We start from the raw sequence: 18,446 nt of genomic DNA on the forward strand, positions 1-18,446 counted from the left end.
GAGACTTGACTGAAAGTAAGAGGAAAATGGATGCAAGGATGCTGTTCAAACTCATTAATAACTCTCTATATCTACATACCTGAAGGTTGGACATCTGATAATGTGGACAGTATTCCCATCGCTTGAAAAAAAAAAAATGAAACTGCTAACATCACACACCAACAGCCACATGCATTAAGACATACTATCTCACGTATTAGTCACACTCCATTGGATTCCAATGGTACGTTAATCGATGTCTTTCATACTTGAACAAGAACCTCTCGGACGCCCATGTAACTGGGAAGCATGGGCTAATTTTGTCTGCCAACGGAGATTACTGAAATATCTTTTGCTAGCTCGAAAGTCCAAAGCACACACACACACACACACACACACACACACACACACACACACACACACACATATATATATATATATATATATATATATATATATATATATATATATATATATATATATATATATATATATATATATATATATATATATATATATATATATATATATATATATTATATTATATATATATATATATGTATGTATGTATGTATATTAAACAGCCACAACTGACTTCTTGACTTTTCGATTTCGTCACACTTTTAGTATATGTCTGTCACTACAAAGCCTAAGATCCAAGTCAAGAAACAGGTGAAAAAATTTCGACGCCCGTGGTAGGATTCGAACCCGCACCACCACATGTCAGTGTGTGGTTAACGTTAACCATTTAATCATGAAGAAGGATCGTAAAGACGGTCAACAGAATCATTAAATCACTCAAAATTTAACGCAGGTTCCCTTAGGGATTCTGTATCAGGATGGAAGAAAGAAATCATGATTTGGTAACTTCACCTATAATATCTATATTAACTTCATCTATAATGACCTATACTGACACGTTTGAGTGAGGTCAGTAAACCAGAATCAGTAATTACTGTTCAAGTCTTACCTGTATGCTCCATGGTGAGCTTGTAATAAGGAAAATACACCATTCAGCTTTCCCCTTGCTTCGAAACTATTAGAAAAACAAATAACTACAAAGAATTTAACTTTTATTTACAGCAAACATATTTTTACAGATAATGTATACAAGTCACAATTCGACATTAAAGCATTATGAGGAGAAGAGCTGCCTGTTTTTTTTTATGATTTATAACTCATGATGAGCTTGACTCCAGGAAGTAATTGTAACAAAAGGTTTTAAGAGTAAGAGTAACAGCCAAAGTCACAAATGCAGTAAAATCTTTTATGAAGAATACAGTATCGTGTAACATACATTGGTTATGGACAGACTGGATGTATTACATCCATAAATCATCATAGGAATACATTAAGCAAGTATTAACTCGAGATCACACACTATTCCAGCAACATTCTCTATTTAAACTTTTATTACAAAAGATTTAAGATATTCACAACTGACTGTGCCACAAGTTAATTGACATCAGGATAAGACATCACATAACAGCGTTTGCAGTTGTAGCATACGTAATTTTAATACAAGCCTTTCAAGGACCCTAAACCAAAGGTCTGCCGTCTTACCAAAATCTTTAAACCAAGTCCTGGCGTTTTCCAAGAATCATATAAATCAAGACCTGGCACATGTCCTGGATCCTAAAATCATCACCTGGCGTCTTTCAGGGATCCTGAAACCACGACCTGGTAGCTTCTAAGGATCCAAAGAGCTGAAGCTGATATCTTCTTAGGATCCTAAAATCAAGACCTGATTCTGGTAGGACAATAAAAAGGAAACTCCCTTGAATAACTCACGCACCATCATGCACTCCAGTTGATTATTTTCTATGATGTATGGACTTGTGGCCTAAGTAAATAACGTTCAGGCTTGAGTCTGGTCTGATGTTTTCACCATTAAGACAAAAGAATAATGAGATGAAAAGGACGAAATACCTTCCCAAGAATTTTAGGGTAATTCGTCTGAACGGACATCCAGTTTAATCAAAATCACCAACGATATCAAGCCTAAAGGTTTTCTCATTAGGCCTAAGGCCTAATGTTGACTGTCTAGGCCTGGTGCACCACCATGATGGACAGGGAGGGAAGCTCTTAAGGGTTGAGGGAAGGGCTCGGAGGGTTCAACTTTAAACGGAATAATTTCTCTCGTGGGATTTGAGCAGACCCTTGTATGAGGGCTGAAGCCTAAAAGCAAATAACAATCGTCGGCCTTGAAGCTATTTGGAGGTCTACTGGTACTGAGTTACGCGTATATGCTCCCTATTTCATACTGTCTGCATGGACCTAAAGGCTAGTCAGTCTCCGGCGTAAAATGTTTCGTCAAACAGCGGGTGCCAACCAACCTAGGTTCAACAAAAAAGACGATTCATTTAGTAATCAAATGTCACTTAAATCGTCTGGAATATAAACATTTCAAAGGAAACCTAACATTGCAGTTCATAAACCAAGTTAATTTGGACATATTCTCGCTTACCTCGAAGTCTAAATGGAAATCATACGAACAAGAATCAACAACCATACTGTTATTTTATTTCACAAACAATAAAATTGAATAATTAACAGTGAACGATAAAAATTTCTAGAACAGGAGATTCTTCAATTGAGATAGGAATGAAATTTTACTGACTGTAAAGACGATAAAACCTACCTGTCCAGGAGAAATAAATCATGATGATATCAAACGGGAAAGTTGTTAAAATTATCCATCAAAAACTTGTGGTTTAAAAATGAATGAACATGAAAGCATAAAATATTCTACTAAACACATGGGAACATACACAGATCAATTAAGACAAGGCGATCGTTTTCTTGTCAAAACTTTTAATCTACGACTGTTTTGTGCGAATATTTATTTGTGCGAAAATTTCACAGATTTGTAATACTTCTTTGGCTACCGTAGACTCAAGACCACGGTAATGTTTTGCTTAGTTTCCCCTCTTCATGGCCATGTGTGCCCTTGCATTCTTGTGAACTTGGCTTTCACGAATTAACAAAGTCTTGTTAAACAGTCATATTAATGTCTACCAAATTTCCCGTGACCTAATAAGAAATTACTAATTTTAAGTTACTCGTGACCTAATAAGAAATTACTAATTTTAAGTTACTGTCATATACTTAGTACCTCATTCTGTCAGACTTATCAAAATATCAATAGATATTTGACAGGCGTTATTTATAATCAGGATAAAAGGATAAACCGTCGGGTAAAATTAAATCTCGACTTGACACTTTCACGTAGGTCACTTAGTAAGGAAAATGATCAAACTACAAAATTAAAAAAACACCAAATTTCCTTTGGAAGATTAACATTAGAGAGGGAAATCTTGCCCTCAGTATCTATCATTCTTGTGAACAGTGAACTTTCTTAAAAGGAAGTAACGCTTCCATCTTTTATTCCTCATGAGGCCGAGCTAGACTTCCAATCGAAAACTTACATACATACATACTTACATACATATATATATACTGTATATATATATATATATATATATACATATAGTATAGTATTATATATATATATATATATATATATATATATATATATATATATATATATATATATATATTGATTGATTGATTGCAATTAATCCTTCAACTTTAACTTTTGAGAATTCAGTAACTGTTCACTCGGTGTACTGAACTTCCACCTCACTTCTAATGGAAATTCAAAATACCCTAAGTGGAATATTAACTCTCACCTTTACCCTCGAATAACTTAAAATGTTGGTGGCTTCCAGTAAACAGTAACACTACAAAACTTTAAATATCCACGTAATTCCAAGGACTTCCCATAGCAAATACCTTCAAGATAATTCTATGCACATTTCTTTATAAAAATGAGTAAACTTTAATCCAGGAATCTGAATAACCGATACACACTTCAAGATTTCAAAATGTTAAAATTATTATTTTACCGTCTGATGCAATAAAACGGAAACCATAATGTTCCTATATCCTTTCAATATTTTACAATTTAGTTCATGTTGTAACATCGAATCGTACTGAAAACAATACTATTCAAGAAAAACCTGGGCTACTAAGCATAGGAAACATCGGAAAATAATGACCAAGATACATTTCAAAGAATACCAACTTTGGAAAATATGTGGAAATTAAAGATGACGGGAAGTTCAAGAATAAAATAAAACAGTCAAGTGTGAGTACCCGACTAAAGGAAACTAAAGGAGCACAAACTATATCCCCCTCACTACCCGGTAAAAGTTGCGTTCCATGACGATACGGAAAACCTTTACTTGCAACGGCACAAACGAATGCACTTCATACCCAAATCCAATTCTAGAGCGTGTCTAGCCTACATCTAAAATGCAAGCTCGAAGGGTTGTAGCAAACAATGATGATTTTAAGACATGAGCAATTGCTTCAAACACAGCAATAAGCAGAAAACCAAAATACTAAATGAGTGTATATGCCACAACAGTATTATCGGGAATTTTACACAACGGAGGTATGAACCATACTGCATTTTATAGGTAATGTTTTTTTCGTCCTTTTAAGAAGGCTGAAAGGTGGAGCATTTAAAAGCACTCAGCACTACATAATAGCTTCCGTTGGGCTTGTTCAGGGGACCTACACTTGAAATGAGCCGACTGAAACGCCGAACAAAGTTGCTCATGTCTTGAAATCTGAATGGTGTGACCTGATAATTGGACGGAGACGCAAAACGTTCAATAATAATAATAATAATAATAATAATAATAATAATAATAATAATAATAATAATAATAATAATAATAATAATAATTTACAGTAAGATTCAACAACCGCAATCTTTTCAGTGGCATAAAACCCACATTTCATTCAAAGAAAACTAACGCAAAACTTCAAAAACAACGAAATGCAAAGGCAAAAGACCTCACTCTTCGTCTCTTCTAAGAATACTGAAACATTATTGCTGTCAAGTTTCATATCAAACATAACATTAGTCCAAGCACTGTGATCAGAAGATGTATAGACCTGAATATCGCCGATAACAGTGCTTATCAATGTACTATATTGCAAAAGGAAAGAGGAATAATTAGGAAATGGCTAAATAGGGAGGTGCAAGGATAACCCAGGTACTCAAAGGTCAAACATACTTTAGGAAATATTCTGGGTGGAGGGGATTCTTTTGTATGAGTTCGTTTGTCTCAATCTGATTTACATGCCATCAAAGTCAGTGATATGATAAGAAAAAAATTAAGCATTTTAATAAAAACAATTCAACGAAGTCGTGGAATAAAAAATGGCAAGCAATACAGGTATACGGAATTTGAAAAAGAATTTCTTTGTCGGCAATATCGCACCAAACATTTATAAACACTTTCCTTCTCGAAACATATTCTGGCGAAGGTAATCACGTGAATTATGGAACAACTTCATCGAAAAATATTTAAACGATGAAAACTGAAAAATTCGTTTGTGTACAGATGACCAAAACTGGCATACTTTGAAATCCACTGCTGCATACTCAAATAAACAGGAAGCCAAAAAACATCAGAAAAATAAAACAAAGCCACATTTAGAGGATCTGGCCAACAAGCTGTGTTTTGTATCAATCTCAAGACGCCAATATGCCTCAGCGAATGAACTGTGAGGTTTCTTTCTTATTCACCTGAATGTTAAAGGGACTTCAAGATTTTAAATTTAACATATGTATGCCTGATAATGATAAAAGGATACGCCCGGCTTAGTCAAAAAATTAAGTTTGAAGACCACGTGAGCATGAACTTCTCCGTACATCATAATCCGAAAATTATTCAAGATGAACTGGCCGAAATTTTTAAAACCACCAATAAATAAAATGGACCGATCAACTTTAAAATATAAAATTTTTCGTCTGATTTATGAAAGGAGTATGGTCTTAAAATATGACCAAAAATCTCTATACGATAAGTTGGACTAAAAGAAATAAAAAGGGGCTGAAATATATACAAACCACCTATCCGACTGTCATGTATCACAGCAAACAAAACTAACAAAGCAAGCACTCCTCCCCTTTAAGATTGAGACACAACTGTACCTCAACCGAGCACAATTACATGTCTGTGAGTCGATACAGATTGGAGACTTTTAAGGGTTTTTTACAGTATCAATTTATAGTTATTTTAACGTTTTCCCGTGTGTCCTTTCAAAGACCATTTACCTGACAAGCTTTACTTCTTGATGGTCGAACTTTTATTACTTAAAATATTTTGTATGTCGTAATAAATAGCAACTTTAAAATTAATTTGTATGACAAAATATATACGGGGAAAAATAAATTTGTACTTTTTATGAGGATTATGAACCTTAACAAACTAAGCTTCTCTAAAAAAGAAATAAATACCCCAAAATAATATAGCTTTCAGTTTTGTAAGCTCAAGTACCTTATAACATTAAACAAATGTCCGTTCTGTCACCTATGTGAATGTTTTTGAATTCTAATTATTAAACTTAATTCCATGGCTTTTAACTTTGAAAATATGACATCCATAAAAAATGAAGGTAATAGTGTATAGCAATCTTAGAAAATTTCGTTTCGCCAAAATTAAACTAATCATTGAAACTATATATATATATATATATATATATATATATATATATATATATATATAAATATACATATATGTATGTATGTATGTATGTATATATACATATATATATATGTATATATATATATATATATATATATATATATATACATATATATATATATATATATATATATATATATATATATATATATATATATATATATAAATTTCTAGTGATATTCTTCAGAATGATCTCTCAACGACAAAGAAGGCTGGATTGGGGTATATAAACATCTCAGTACATACAAAAATGTTGCAAGACCAAATGTGGAATAAATATACATTGAATAAATACGAAATTCATATATATGCATTATACATACAGGTGAGTGTGTCTCGATGTACCACACGGAAAAATGAAACACTGGGTATAAATCCTGACCAATTTCGTCTAGAGTATTCCTACGACATCTTCAAGAGGACAGGTGTATGTGGGTAGAAATTTACATTACATATGCTAGAATACCACAACAAACGATCATGTCAACTACCTTCCTTAAATTCTGTACATCTAAATATTCCTTTAGAAGTAAATGGATCCAGCTTTTACATTCCCTGGCTGATATTGTTACAAAACGCTTTTTGTAAAACTGGACTAGATAAAGGTTTCTTTCCAGTAAACTATTGGAATAAATTATATTATCTGGCCCTGACCAACTGACTGAAACACTGCTTTCACTAACATTAACGAGAACTATATCGTTTACCTGTGTATGTTTGTATTTTTTTTATGCCCTTCTATTCTTTTTTTCAGGGATTTCGCTGTTTGACGTAAAAGTTGTCCCAGCATAAAAAACGTTCAAGATTTGCACAGGTAAACAGTGCAAATTCCGTTTATTTTAGTGAAAACAATTAGTCAGACAACTGGACAGGAGAAAAAAAAAAGAAAGTTTATCTCAATACATTGCAAGGAAACAACAGCAAAATAGCAAGTCCACTTTTATAAAAGAAAGCTTCAGTAAAAAAATCAATATAACCAAGGAATGTAAGAACTCGATCCATTTATTTACAAAAAACTAACATGTAAAATGCACCAGTTTTAAGGGATGTAGTCCTCACGGGACAAGAGCAAAGGTGTGAGCCTGTATATAAGGTGCTGACCTCAGACACTGAGTTTACTGCTTCTGCCTCTTTCTTTTTTTTTTCTTTTTTTTTCTACTCATCGTGTGTGACTATTTGTTTTCCAGCCAACTGTATGTTCGTTTGCTCTGTCTCTCTACCATATATAATGCAGATTTCTACCACTAAGAGATAATAAAGACAAAACCTGTCAAGATTAATACCCGGTTTTGCATTTTGCCTACGGTGCATTTTGCATGTAACCATAACATGTTACGTGACTGAAAGTCCATATGTGTGCATGTACATATATATATATATATATATATATATATATATATATATATATATATATATATATATATATATATATATATATATATACACATCTATACATATATACATACATATATATGTACACACACACACATATATATAAACTTGTCTGCATTTTTAAACAAAATTATTTTTCCTTCTACAAGTGATCACTTATTCACACAACAAAAGAAATGGCATAAAATCTATCGATATAAACGACAGAACATTCATCGGCAATCGAATTTGTAGGGGGGAATAACAGCATCACGATATAGAGGCGGTTATCCAGGACTGTCTGGCAAATAGAGCGGAGGATAAATTCCATCACGATGGTGTACCTTGCAATACTCAAGTAATAACAGCACCTTTAGCGGAGGCTTGCCATTCTACACGCGCAAGCACGCAAGAACATTAATTTCATACATACACTCACGCAACCACACTGCCTACTCTCTCTCTCTCTCTCTCTCTCTCTCTCTCTCTCTCTCTCTCTCTCTCTCTCTTGTATGAATGGTTTGTTTCAGTGGCACTGAAGATACGAGTACAATCTGCCTAAAGAGATATGTTGACACGACTTCTGGGAGAGACAGCTACTGTAGCAGCTCCTGAGGATAAAAACACACGGTATAAATGATTTATTCATAATTTTTCACGAAAATCATTACAAGATTTAATGCCAAACATTATAGCAGCACTCTATTACTATAAATAATTTGATTAAGTACACTACTTAACCACATGAAAATCGTTTACTTTACAGGAAGTCTGAAAATTTATTCTAAAATAAATATATACAAAACTTGATTATGATTCTTCAAATAGCATTACTTAACAGCTTCCTATTTATATGCCAGGTTAACCATGATTACAAAAACTTACATTAATACACGAAATTAAAAATGTAACTAAATTTTCAGTTTTTACGGTATCTTGATAAAATAGAGTGCATACGGAAAGCAAAAAATAATTCTAAAATGTTTTAATTGCAAGGATCAGAGATAAACAATGAATATTCAATAATCAGTATTCTGTGTAGAAAAACTAATATTCTTATGCTATTTTACTTACAAACAATAATAAAATTAGAACTGACGTGTGGTGAAATATAATCGTAGAAAGACCAAGGGTATAGTAAAATATGTTGGATCAGGCGTTTGATTATATATTTATACGAAAACAAACTAAATCAGCGAAAAATTGACGAAAGCAAATAAGTTCCTCGTTCTAAAGACACTTGTGTTAGTCATAACGGGTAACGCCAAACCTTTGCAATCCTCCAGTTCTGCCCAAATAATCGTATGCAGTTCTACCGTTTAAAAACCAAATTAAGAGTTCGGCCCCATTTCTGTAACTTAAGTCCAAGAAAGTTTTAGCTATCAAATGTAAATTCACAATGGGAACGAAATAGTCATGAAATCATTTGAACTCTTAACTAATGCTTGTGGCATCAATGTTTCTTACATATTTTTTATGAGAAAATATCTTGAAATTCTTTCATTAAACAACAAGCTATGAGTGGGATACAGTAGCTTGTTGGACCAAAAAAAAAAAAAAAAAACTAATCTACTCGCAGTCTACTCTATACGCAACATATTCCTTTTATCTTTCAATTTTCAAAAACTTCAATGGGTAACCAATAAGCAAGCATTTTCATATCGTAATTTCATTATAATTTGCAGTTCGTATGGGAAAAAATTCAATGGTTGCCAACATACAATTCTAAAATGAAGTGATCATAAAGTTATGAACACCCACTGGATCCAATCGTTTTACTATAGGTATGGTCTGCATACCAATAAAAACCTACTGGCTATCAACTATTAAACAGATATCCAACAATACACATCCACTGGTTATTTAATACCGGACTTTAAGGTCATGTCCTCACTAAATTTTAATCAGCCGCTTTCTATATCTACCTTTATCTCTTAGTTTCCCCATAGAGCCATCCCTCATCTACATGCGATGTAGGCAAGGGCGCACTGCAAAATACAAACTCATTAGCGTAGGTGATCTATAATTACATTCCAATGATTAATCCGATAGGAACAGTTTATGAAAATGACAATGGAGGCCTTTCAGAGCGATGCAGCTCCAATGATAAAATTAGCTGACAATACACGCCGCTTTTCGCAATAACATCAATGACTGCAGTTTCATAATTCAACCAATATTGCGGATTACGAACAGAGAGCAATTAACATGAGTAGTTTTCCAAAGTATCCTTTTGAGTCTCGAGGAAAGGACAGCCGACGTTATTGAAAAAGAGAGATGGCGTCCAAATTAAATCATTTCAGTTATGATGGAAATAAAATTCAAACTGTTCTTATGAAAATTAAATATGCTTTTAAGTTTCTCAGCAATTACGCATCAAACCACATTGGAAATGTAATTAACAGGTGAACTTTCGAGTTTGGTGATAGAACTGAACTAATCATTATATTTTCAAGGCAACCTGCAAAAAAAAATAATAACTGTCGCATACGAAATAATCTTGGAATATTTTAATTCTGTATTTATGAGGAACCTGCTTAGGACCAATTAATTATTTTCCAAATTTAATACAAAAAAAGTTCGCATATTTAGAATGCTTTCAAATAATTAGTTTAGGCTTTTTCTCATTTGTATTAAGTACTGACATGAAAGCGGAAGGCTTTCACATCAGTAAACTTCAATTTAAATCAACAAAAGCATAACATTCCTTTGCAAACTTTCCGTTTAACATCTCGCATAACCTTACTCTAAATTCCCTCTGGTAATCTGATATGTGACAAACCTTTACGTACTGCAGAATCTCTTACGCTTTGCCTAAAACCTAAACAACCTATGATCCTTTACATGAAACAATCTCTAAAAGAAACCAAATGGCATACGAGAAGATAATCGGCGTCTTACCTCGTCTGATTCCTCAGCTTCAGCAGGAGCCATCAGTCTCTTGGCTGCCTCGTCCGCCCTCAAGGGAATTGTCGTGAACTTTGACCCATCAAAATCACTGATATTCATCTGTCGGAGAGACAATCTCGCTTTAGGCATTGAGCATGCCTCCGGTGGTACTTTATGAAGCTTAGGAATATGGGAAACTGAAATAAGTCTCGAACTTTCCATATGTGGAACTTGAGAGAAACCATGGTGGCTAACGTGATATGTAATGCTTCTTCTTTATATGTAACGTGCGTAATCGCTCAATCTCCTTGTGATTAAGAGGGCAAAGGATAAGTCATGAGCTTCCAAACGTTTGTTCTTATTACGAAATTAATAAGCAATGTGCAATCGGGGAAACTCCACATTTTTAAAAAGTTGCTTCGATAACACATCACCTTCAGGTAAAGGAAAATCTCATTCCTACGAGACTCAGCATTATTTTTCATATCATTTACGAAACAGCTTAACAATATCAATAGGGAACAAAAGAGAACAACAGATGAACAAATTGGGAAATGTTATGTAGGATATAAAGATATGTTACACATAAAAACAAGTCTTATAGAATACAAAAACAAGTCTTACAGAATGCATTTGCAAGACAGAATGCATATAAATGAACAGAGAGAGAGAGAGAGAGAGAGAGAGAGAGAGAGAGAGAGAGAGAGAGAGAGAGCCGCGTCACAACGGAGCAACATCTGCAGACGCTGCAATAGCTTTTCAGCCAATCTTTAAATGTTAAAGGTGAGTCTGAGATAGACCCCCTTACGAGAGAGAGAGAGAGAGAGAGAGAGAGAGAGAGAGAGAGAGAGAGAGAGAGAGAGAGAGACTAATGTAAAGCCGAAGGATGGACTAAAGGTTTCGGATACTTGCCGAAGAGAACTGCGGAAATTTACAAGCAGAGAGGAGCACAGTTAGGACAGAGATAAAACCTTGAGAAGGTGTTGGGGAATCTCGATGTGGAAAGGGAAGAGACGAAAGGAATTGCCTTTATGCTGAGACTGGCAGAAAGGGACGAGATGACGGCAGAGGTAAGGTCGTTGGTATAAGCTGCAGGCCTTCAGTGGGTATCTGTGATCTGACACAGAATGGGTAAAAGGAGAGGATTTCCCTCCTAGCAGAGGATAGTCGAGGGAATTTAGATGTGTGTGACATCATCTTCATGACCTACTCGTAATAAGGAAGAGAGAAAGAAGATTCAGGATTAAAAAGGGGGGCGCTGTCTGTGACTTCTGACCCAAGGATAAATGTACAGTGAACGACTGTTAAGAAAATTTACATGCAGGTTGTTTTAGCTAGGTCAGGAAGATTTATACATAAATAATTGGAGTAAATTCAAGGGGATAGGCAGGATTTTCTATACAAGTTATAAGGATTGATCAGGGAGATTTTTATGTAAGCAGAGGAGGCAATTTAAATAGAAGTAATGAAGGACGGCTAAAAGATACATGCAGGCACTGGAGCACAGTCAGAAAGGAAGCAAAGAAGGATGGCCTTGAGGCTTTCAGAGCAAGTATTATCAAATGGTCAATAGGACTCCGATGCAAGCAATGGAGAACAATCAGGGGGATTTGTATACATGGCGGGATAAGAGACAATAATAAAAGTTTGCAAGCAATGGACGAAGGTCATGAAGACTTACACGCAAACACTGTACAGTAAGGCTGTCAGGAGAAATTTATAAGCAACCACTGGAACATGCTCAGGAGGAATTAAGTGGAATTAATGAAGGATAACAATCATGAATTATATATAAGCAATAAATAATGGTCACAAGTTATAAGCAAACGCAACTGGATACGTCAAGGGGAATTAAATACACACAACGGAAGATGGCCCCTAAGATTTAACTGCATGCAATGGAGGAAGGTCAGAAGCTTTCATACGAAAGCACAGGAAACCAAAGGACACCAAAGACCAGTTAACAGTGATGCACACAAGTACAACGATGATCTGAATCATTTACAAGTAAGGAATTAGTGGACAGTCTGGGGAGTTAAAGGCAAGCATATAGTTCCTCATTGGACGGGTGGGTATCGTTTTCAGCTAGCACTCTGCTGGTCCCGCGTTCGATTCTCCGACCGGCCAGTGAAGAATTAGAGGAATTTATTTCTGGTGGTAGAAATTCATTTCTCGTTATAATGTGGTTCGGATTCCCCAATAAGCTGTCCGTCCCGTTGCTAGGTAACCAATTGGTTCTTGGCCACGTAAAATAAATCTAATCCTTCGGGCCAGCCCTAGGAAAGCTGTTAATCAACTCAGTGGTCTGGTTAAACTAAGGTATACTTAACTTTAAAGGCAAGCATAGGAGGAGAGTCAAGTAGATTTATAAGCTAGTAGTGTAGTACAACCAGGAAATTTTTATGCTGGGCAAAAAATAAGCAGTTACGAGATTCACGCAAGCATCTGGGGGATGGTCGGGGAGATCTACAGGAAACAAATGGCAGACACCCAGAAATATTCACATGCGACAGATTTTTACCAGAGGCAGTTAAACACCAAAAGTTAAAAACTGACTGTTAACGATGTTTATATATTTAAAAGCAAGGACACTGCGATTTACGAGCAAGCAAAGAGGAGGCTAGGAAGGCTACCATATGTTCCTTATGAAACCAGGAAAGAGCATTTGGAATTCAGGTATATGCCTTTGGCCACTGGACTTATTTTTAAAATCCAGTAAAACTCAATAAAGTCCATAGTACTGACCTATTCCTCCATAAATCTGCAGTAATCAGATCTGTGAGCTAAATGAAATACTGGCAGCTTTAATATGTGCCTAATTATTAATGGTTGAAATCTCAAGTGGAAGGGATCAAATTATCCTGGATTCTGAAATTTGAATGTTCGACGAAAGGCTGCCAAAAATCGTACAATTCAACTAGGGCTACTTTTCATTAACTTTTGAATTTAATACTTTCCTTCACTGCCACGCAATGTGAGGAAAAAGCATTATTGAACGAAATTACTGTTTTATTACATCAGTGGTTATGACACTTCGTCAAAGTCTCCAGTTCTAAAACAAAGGGGGTGAAAGCGACAAATGAAACAGACCCATGAAACAATACTAAATAACTCAGGAAGCGGAACTGCTCAGCAGTATGTTTTTACGTATGTATCATACAAAAATACTAACATACACACACGCACAGGTATATTATAAAGAAATATTAGGTGACTGCACATTCAATTTTCCTGATGACCGGGAAGGCAAAACAAAGATTTACAAACAAATCAAGGCGATGGAAGGATAAGTGGAAAGCGGCGAGATAAACAAACTACTCTCGCGAGTGAGATACCAGCATCGAAACGCACACGAAAACAACACTACAGCTTAAAGTGGATGTATTCCGACATCGCCGACAAGTTTAAATCTTTCTGATACTTTCCGGACGAAGAATTCAAGAGGCTGTTCTTTTATTCGTGCAGTTCATCTCTACCAAAGGACTTGATTTGTTTTCATTACGATAGGCGTTCTTACATCGACAGTCTTGCGGTCGGATTTTCTATCTTTGTGTATAATTTCCTTATCTTTGACGATAACGATGACAGGAGAGTCGTAAATTTGAGCTTCTTTTAAAGGGCAACTTCATCAGTAAGTCATTAATAAGTAAGTGTTATAAGTTTTCCAATTCTTATGAACGCTGAAGTGAAAAATAGGTTATGCTAACTAGAAAAAATTAATCTACCCATGTATAGTTATTTTCCAAGATTCTTCTCTCGGTAAATTACTCAGTCATTTGTGATCAGAATATAATACGTAAAAAAGAACAACAACAATAAAAGACGTAAAACATGAATTGAAACATAACTAACAAAGACCCAACAACTATAATAATATAAGAACAAAGCAAGGCCAAGTGTACGCGGGTGGAGGGGAAACGGGTTTAATAGAACAGTGTAGGGGTGGACTTGGTAGCATGCAGGGGGGATGGGGGAGCGATAGCTAAAAAATTCTGATAGCTTATTGACGTATCTAATCGTAAGCGAGCATGACCATAGCAAACACGAAGCAAAGCGAAGAGGGAAGGGTGCACACACAGAGGGGCAGCGAATGGGGAGCGAGTGGAGGGGGTGACGGCGAATGGATTAGGAAGCGAAAGCGTGCGATATCCACTTCCTTTTCCGAGTCGATAATATCGAACCTCTTGTTCGGACGGCTGGGGGGACTCGGAGGTCTCCGAGGAAGAGGGCGTGAGCGGCCGGGCATCCTCCGGGTCCGCCAGACCGATGTTGATGAGGATCTCGCCCAGGACGTCTTCTGGTTCGTCCTCGCTCTGTCGAAGCATGGAATACACGACGCGGGGGTATCTCCTGTGTTGGGGACAGAAGGCGTTAGGACCAAAAACAAGAAAATATTCCAGCCTGAGATATGAGATTAAAAAACAAATTCTAGTTTTATTCAATTCAGACCTAGTAAATATTGGTATAACTGATTGAAAATAAACAAAATAAATTATGTACTGTTTCTAACCCGTGTCAATACAGTGAACTGGTTTATTTAAATTGCTATCTCGCCAAACATTAATATAATAATACTCGGCAATTTTATTAACTATGCGCTATGGTAATATCACTTGTGCTTATGATGGTTTACGGGTAAAGCTTATAATTATTATCACCGCCATCATGATGTTTATCTAAATGAAAATCTTACAGTTTAGGCTGACAAACTTGTTTTATTTGTAGTGACTACGGCTATAAAATACCCAATCAGAGCTGAAGAACATATCAACTAAGATATGGGATTGTTTACATGATAGTAACCTTAACAATAATGAAACCACTGATAAACGGTTAAATCAGCAGGACCGTATAAAATAGAGAAATGGAGTCCTTCGATTGGTCATGCATTTTCTCTAATGCACACAACCATAATGTCACATCAAAAGCAAGGTTTCTTTAGGACCTCTTCAATCCCCCGAAAAAACCATGAGTGGTATGACTGAGCGGCTCTCAGTGAACGTACAGATGAAGGGTTGCTATGAAACTCAGTGAAGCCAGTAATGGTGACACAAAGGAATGCAACTGCTCTGAAAGGAGAAAATACGAGTGGAGACTAGCACAGAACTTTACGTGAACGATTACGAATCAAAGGTGTACCTGATCTAACCGAATGCCTCCATGAAACAGTTTCTTTTCGAAACAAAGAGTCCTTTACGTAAGAAATGCAATTTAAAAACAACTTAGAGAGAGAGAGAGAGAGAGAGAGAGAGAGAGAGAGAGAGAGAGAGAGAGAGAGAGAGAGAGAGAGATTGCCTCAAAGCCAATAAAATCGCCATCTCCTGGCACTATTTAATAAGGAAAAAATATAAGGAGCTCCACGAGAGCTAGTAACTTGCCCACGAGAGAGAGAGAGAGAGAGAGAGAGAGAGAGAGAGAGAGAGAGAGAGAGAGAGAGAGAGAGAGAGAGAGAGAGAGAGAGGAGTCTCAGAGCCAATCAAATCGCATCTCCTGGCGCTATTTAATAAAAAAAAAATATAAGAGGTCAATGAGAGCAAGTTACTAACACCCACAAGAAACTGACACCTTATTAACCAAAAATCTACAAGCCCTCTGAATCACTCTGTCTTGTGACGTCACATGGAGTGTACTCAACAGGCCACTTGAATCTTATGTTTCTTCACAAGTACGCTATGTTCATTACGTGATTATGTAAAACAAAGTATTTAATAAGAATTATAACCATCACATTATTCGGCGACTTCGATATTCCAAACCTTATATAAATTCCCTATGAAATTCACCGAATAAAATTGGGCCAAGGTCACTCCGGGACGCTGTAATATGAACGTAGATGGATGGGATATGGGTTGTCGGTCAAAGGCTGTAATATGAACATACCGGGAAAAGGTTAAACATACACACTGCTTTATTCACACACCGCCCCATGCCTCTTATGTAATCACGGTATGAGGTAAAAACTACTGGCGAACACAGTGTTCCTTTAAAAATACATTTTAGGTATTCAGGAACACGTTTATTGACTGTTTATGCTCTTACGACCTTAACAATTTAGGTGTTTTTGGGAAGAACTCATTTGCGATCAATTACAATCTTTTCTGAATTGAGAGATATGACGACAAAAACATGACTTACCATGCATTCATTCAGTCTGCTTACTCATTCAAATATGCTGATAATGATTTGCCTAACAAACCCATTTTTATTTAGCATTCGCATGTTCACTTTTACGCACTGCTGACGCCCTATTACAGATTATTTTCGCTGTTCAGAGAAAACCAACAAAACGAGTGCTTTTGTTCAACCTACGTGTTTGTCATATTTCATTCACAAGTCCTATTCATCGATACCTTCAAACACAGATGATGGTAAGGCATATTGGTTCAACTACTACCGGAGGTACCTACAAGCTAATTCCTTATGCTGGTGAACATATGTTAAGATTCTACAACAGAGCACTGTTGTTCTCGCAGAGTCAAATAGGAATATAGGACCCCGTATGTCCTTGTTACGGTATCAATAAAAGAAAAACTCAAAAAGACAGTAAGGGCAATCAAAGTGGGAGAGATGTGTATCAATCGACTCCTTTTCAATCTTTACTGTTTCATGTATATAATACCACTCTAACAAATCACTATAACAGAATGGGGAAATTTTATAGCTTCCTTGTAAATACAGTACAGAGCAGTTTTTGTAAATTCTAAGGTAGTTTCTACCCACATTTCACTTCAGCATGCGCACCTGAACAGATAATGAAACAAATCTGGAATATCTGAACAATAATTCTCCATATCACCAGTCGCAGGTCCTTCTGACAACTAGCAAACAATCACACTGACAATTTTCATTTTTTAGTCTTATAAAAACTATTCACATTTAAAGTTACATTTACCATATTAACAATGCACTCACGCATCTTTCAATATAACTACAGGACAATTTTGAATATAAGCCAAGGGGCGTGTATCTTCCAGTCCAAAACATCAAAGGCATAGGAGCAAAGAGCACTACCGTCATCTGATCGATACCCACACCAATCGTTCTGAAGGACCTGATAAAAGAAATCGATGCCGCGACAATACTCCCCTTTCCACTGGGCTAACAATGACTTTGGCTTATATGGGATTTTCCCCCGTTAACTTTATTTTCTTCTTGATTTTTTAAATTTAAAAACCACTACAGCAGTTCCCTCTATGAGCCAAAAGTATTAGACTGATTTGTGAATTTACATCTAGGTGTTAAACGCTAATGGATGGAAGATTTGTTTAATTCAGAATCCTGCAAACATAGAGAACAAACTATGAAGTGGCAATCGTTGATATTTATTTATGCACCATACAATTGATGACATAAGAGAAATCATGGAAAAATTAATAATAACAGTTGCATTTAAACGTATTTTGGGGTAGGAAACATAACTCTAAGGTTATAATACCTGGGTACGTTTCAATAGTCGCGTTCAAAATACATGTCAAACTATGCTTTCTGAAAAAGGTCACGGTTTCTAAAAATCACTGAAATGAACTGAAGGTAGCAGTGGAGTATATATATAATGCATCCGTTTCCCAATAAAATATTCTGGCCTCAAAGTAAGTTTACTTCTACTCGTTATTTTTACTAAATACAGGAAGTCTACTTATT

The 18,446-nt window shown here is 35.7% G+C and overlaps 1 protein-coding gene and 1 long non-coding RNA gene across 2 annotated transcripts in view; both read right to left on the reverse strand.

Annotated features, from left to right (window-relative positions):
* Positions 1-1,035: 1,035 nt before the first annotated feature.
* On the reverse strand, positions 1,036-3,454 carry LOC136847787 (uncharacterized). The gene is made up of 2 exons (XR_010855838.1): positions 3,049-3,454; positions 1,036-3,012 (listed from the first exon to the last, which is right to left on the reverse strand). It is a non-coding gene; the product is annotated as an uncharacterized lncRNA (long non-coding RNA).
* Positions 3,455-7,988: 4,534 nt separating this feature from the next.
* LOC136847785 (uncharacterized) overlaps positions 7,989-18,446 on the reverse strand; it is a 67,288-nt gene continuing 56,830 nt past the window's right edge. Inside the window, exons 2-4 of the mRNA XM_067119698.1 lie at positions 14,987-15,155; positions 10,818-10,925; positions 7,989-8,527 (exon numbers count right to left, since the gene is read on the reverse strand). Coding sequence (XP_066975799.1) covers positions 8,513-8,527; positions 10,818-10,925; positions 14,987-15,155 — 292 coding nt within the window. The 3' untranslated portion in view covers positions 7,989-8,512. The remainder of the gene's footprint in view (positions 8,528-10,817; positions 10,926-14,986; positions 15,156-18,446) is intronic.

The sequence above is a fragment of the Macrobrachium rosenbergii genome, chromosome 17 (genome assembly GCF_040412425.1).
Source record: "Macrobrachium rosenbergii isolate ZJJX-2024 chromosome 17, ASM4041242v1, whole genome shotgun sequence".
Lineage (NCBI taxonomy): Eukaryota > Metazoa > Arthropoda > Malacostraca > Decapoda > Palaemonidae > Macrobrachium > Macrobrachium rosenbergii.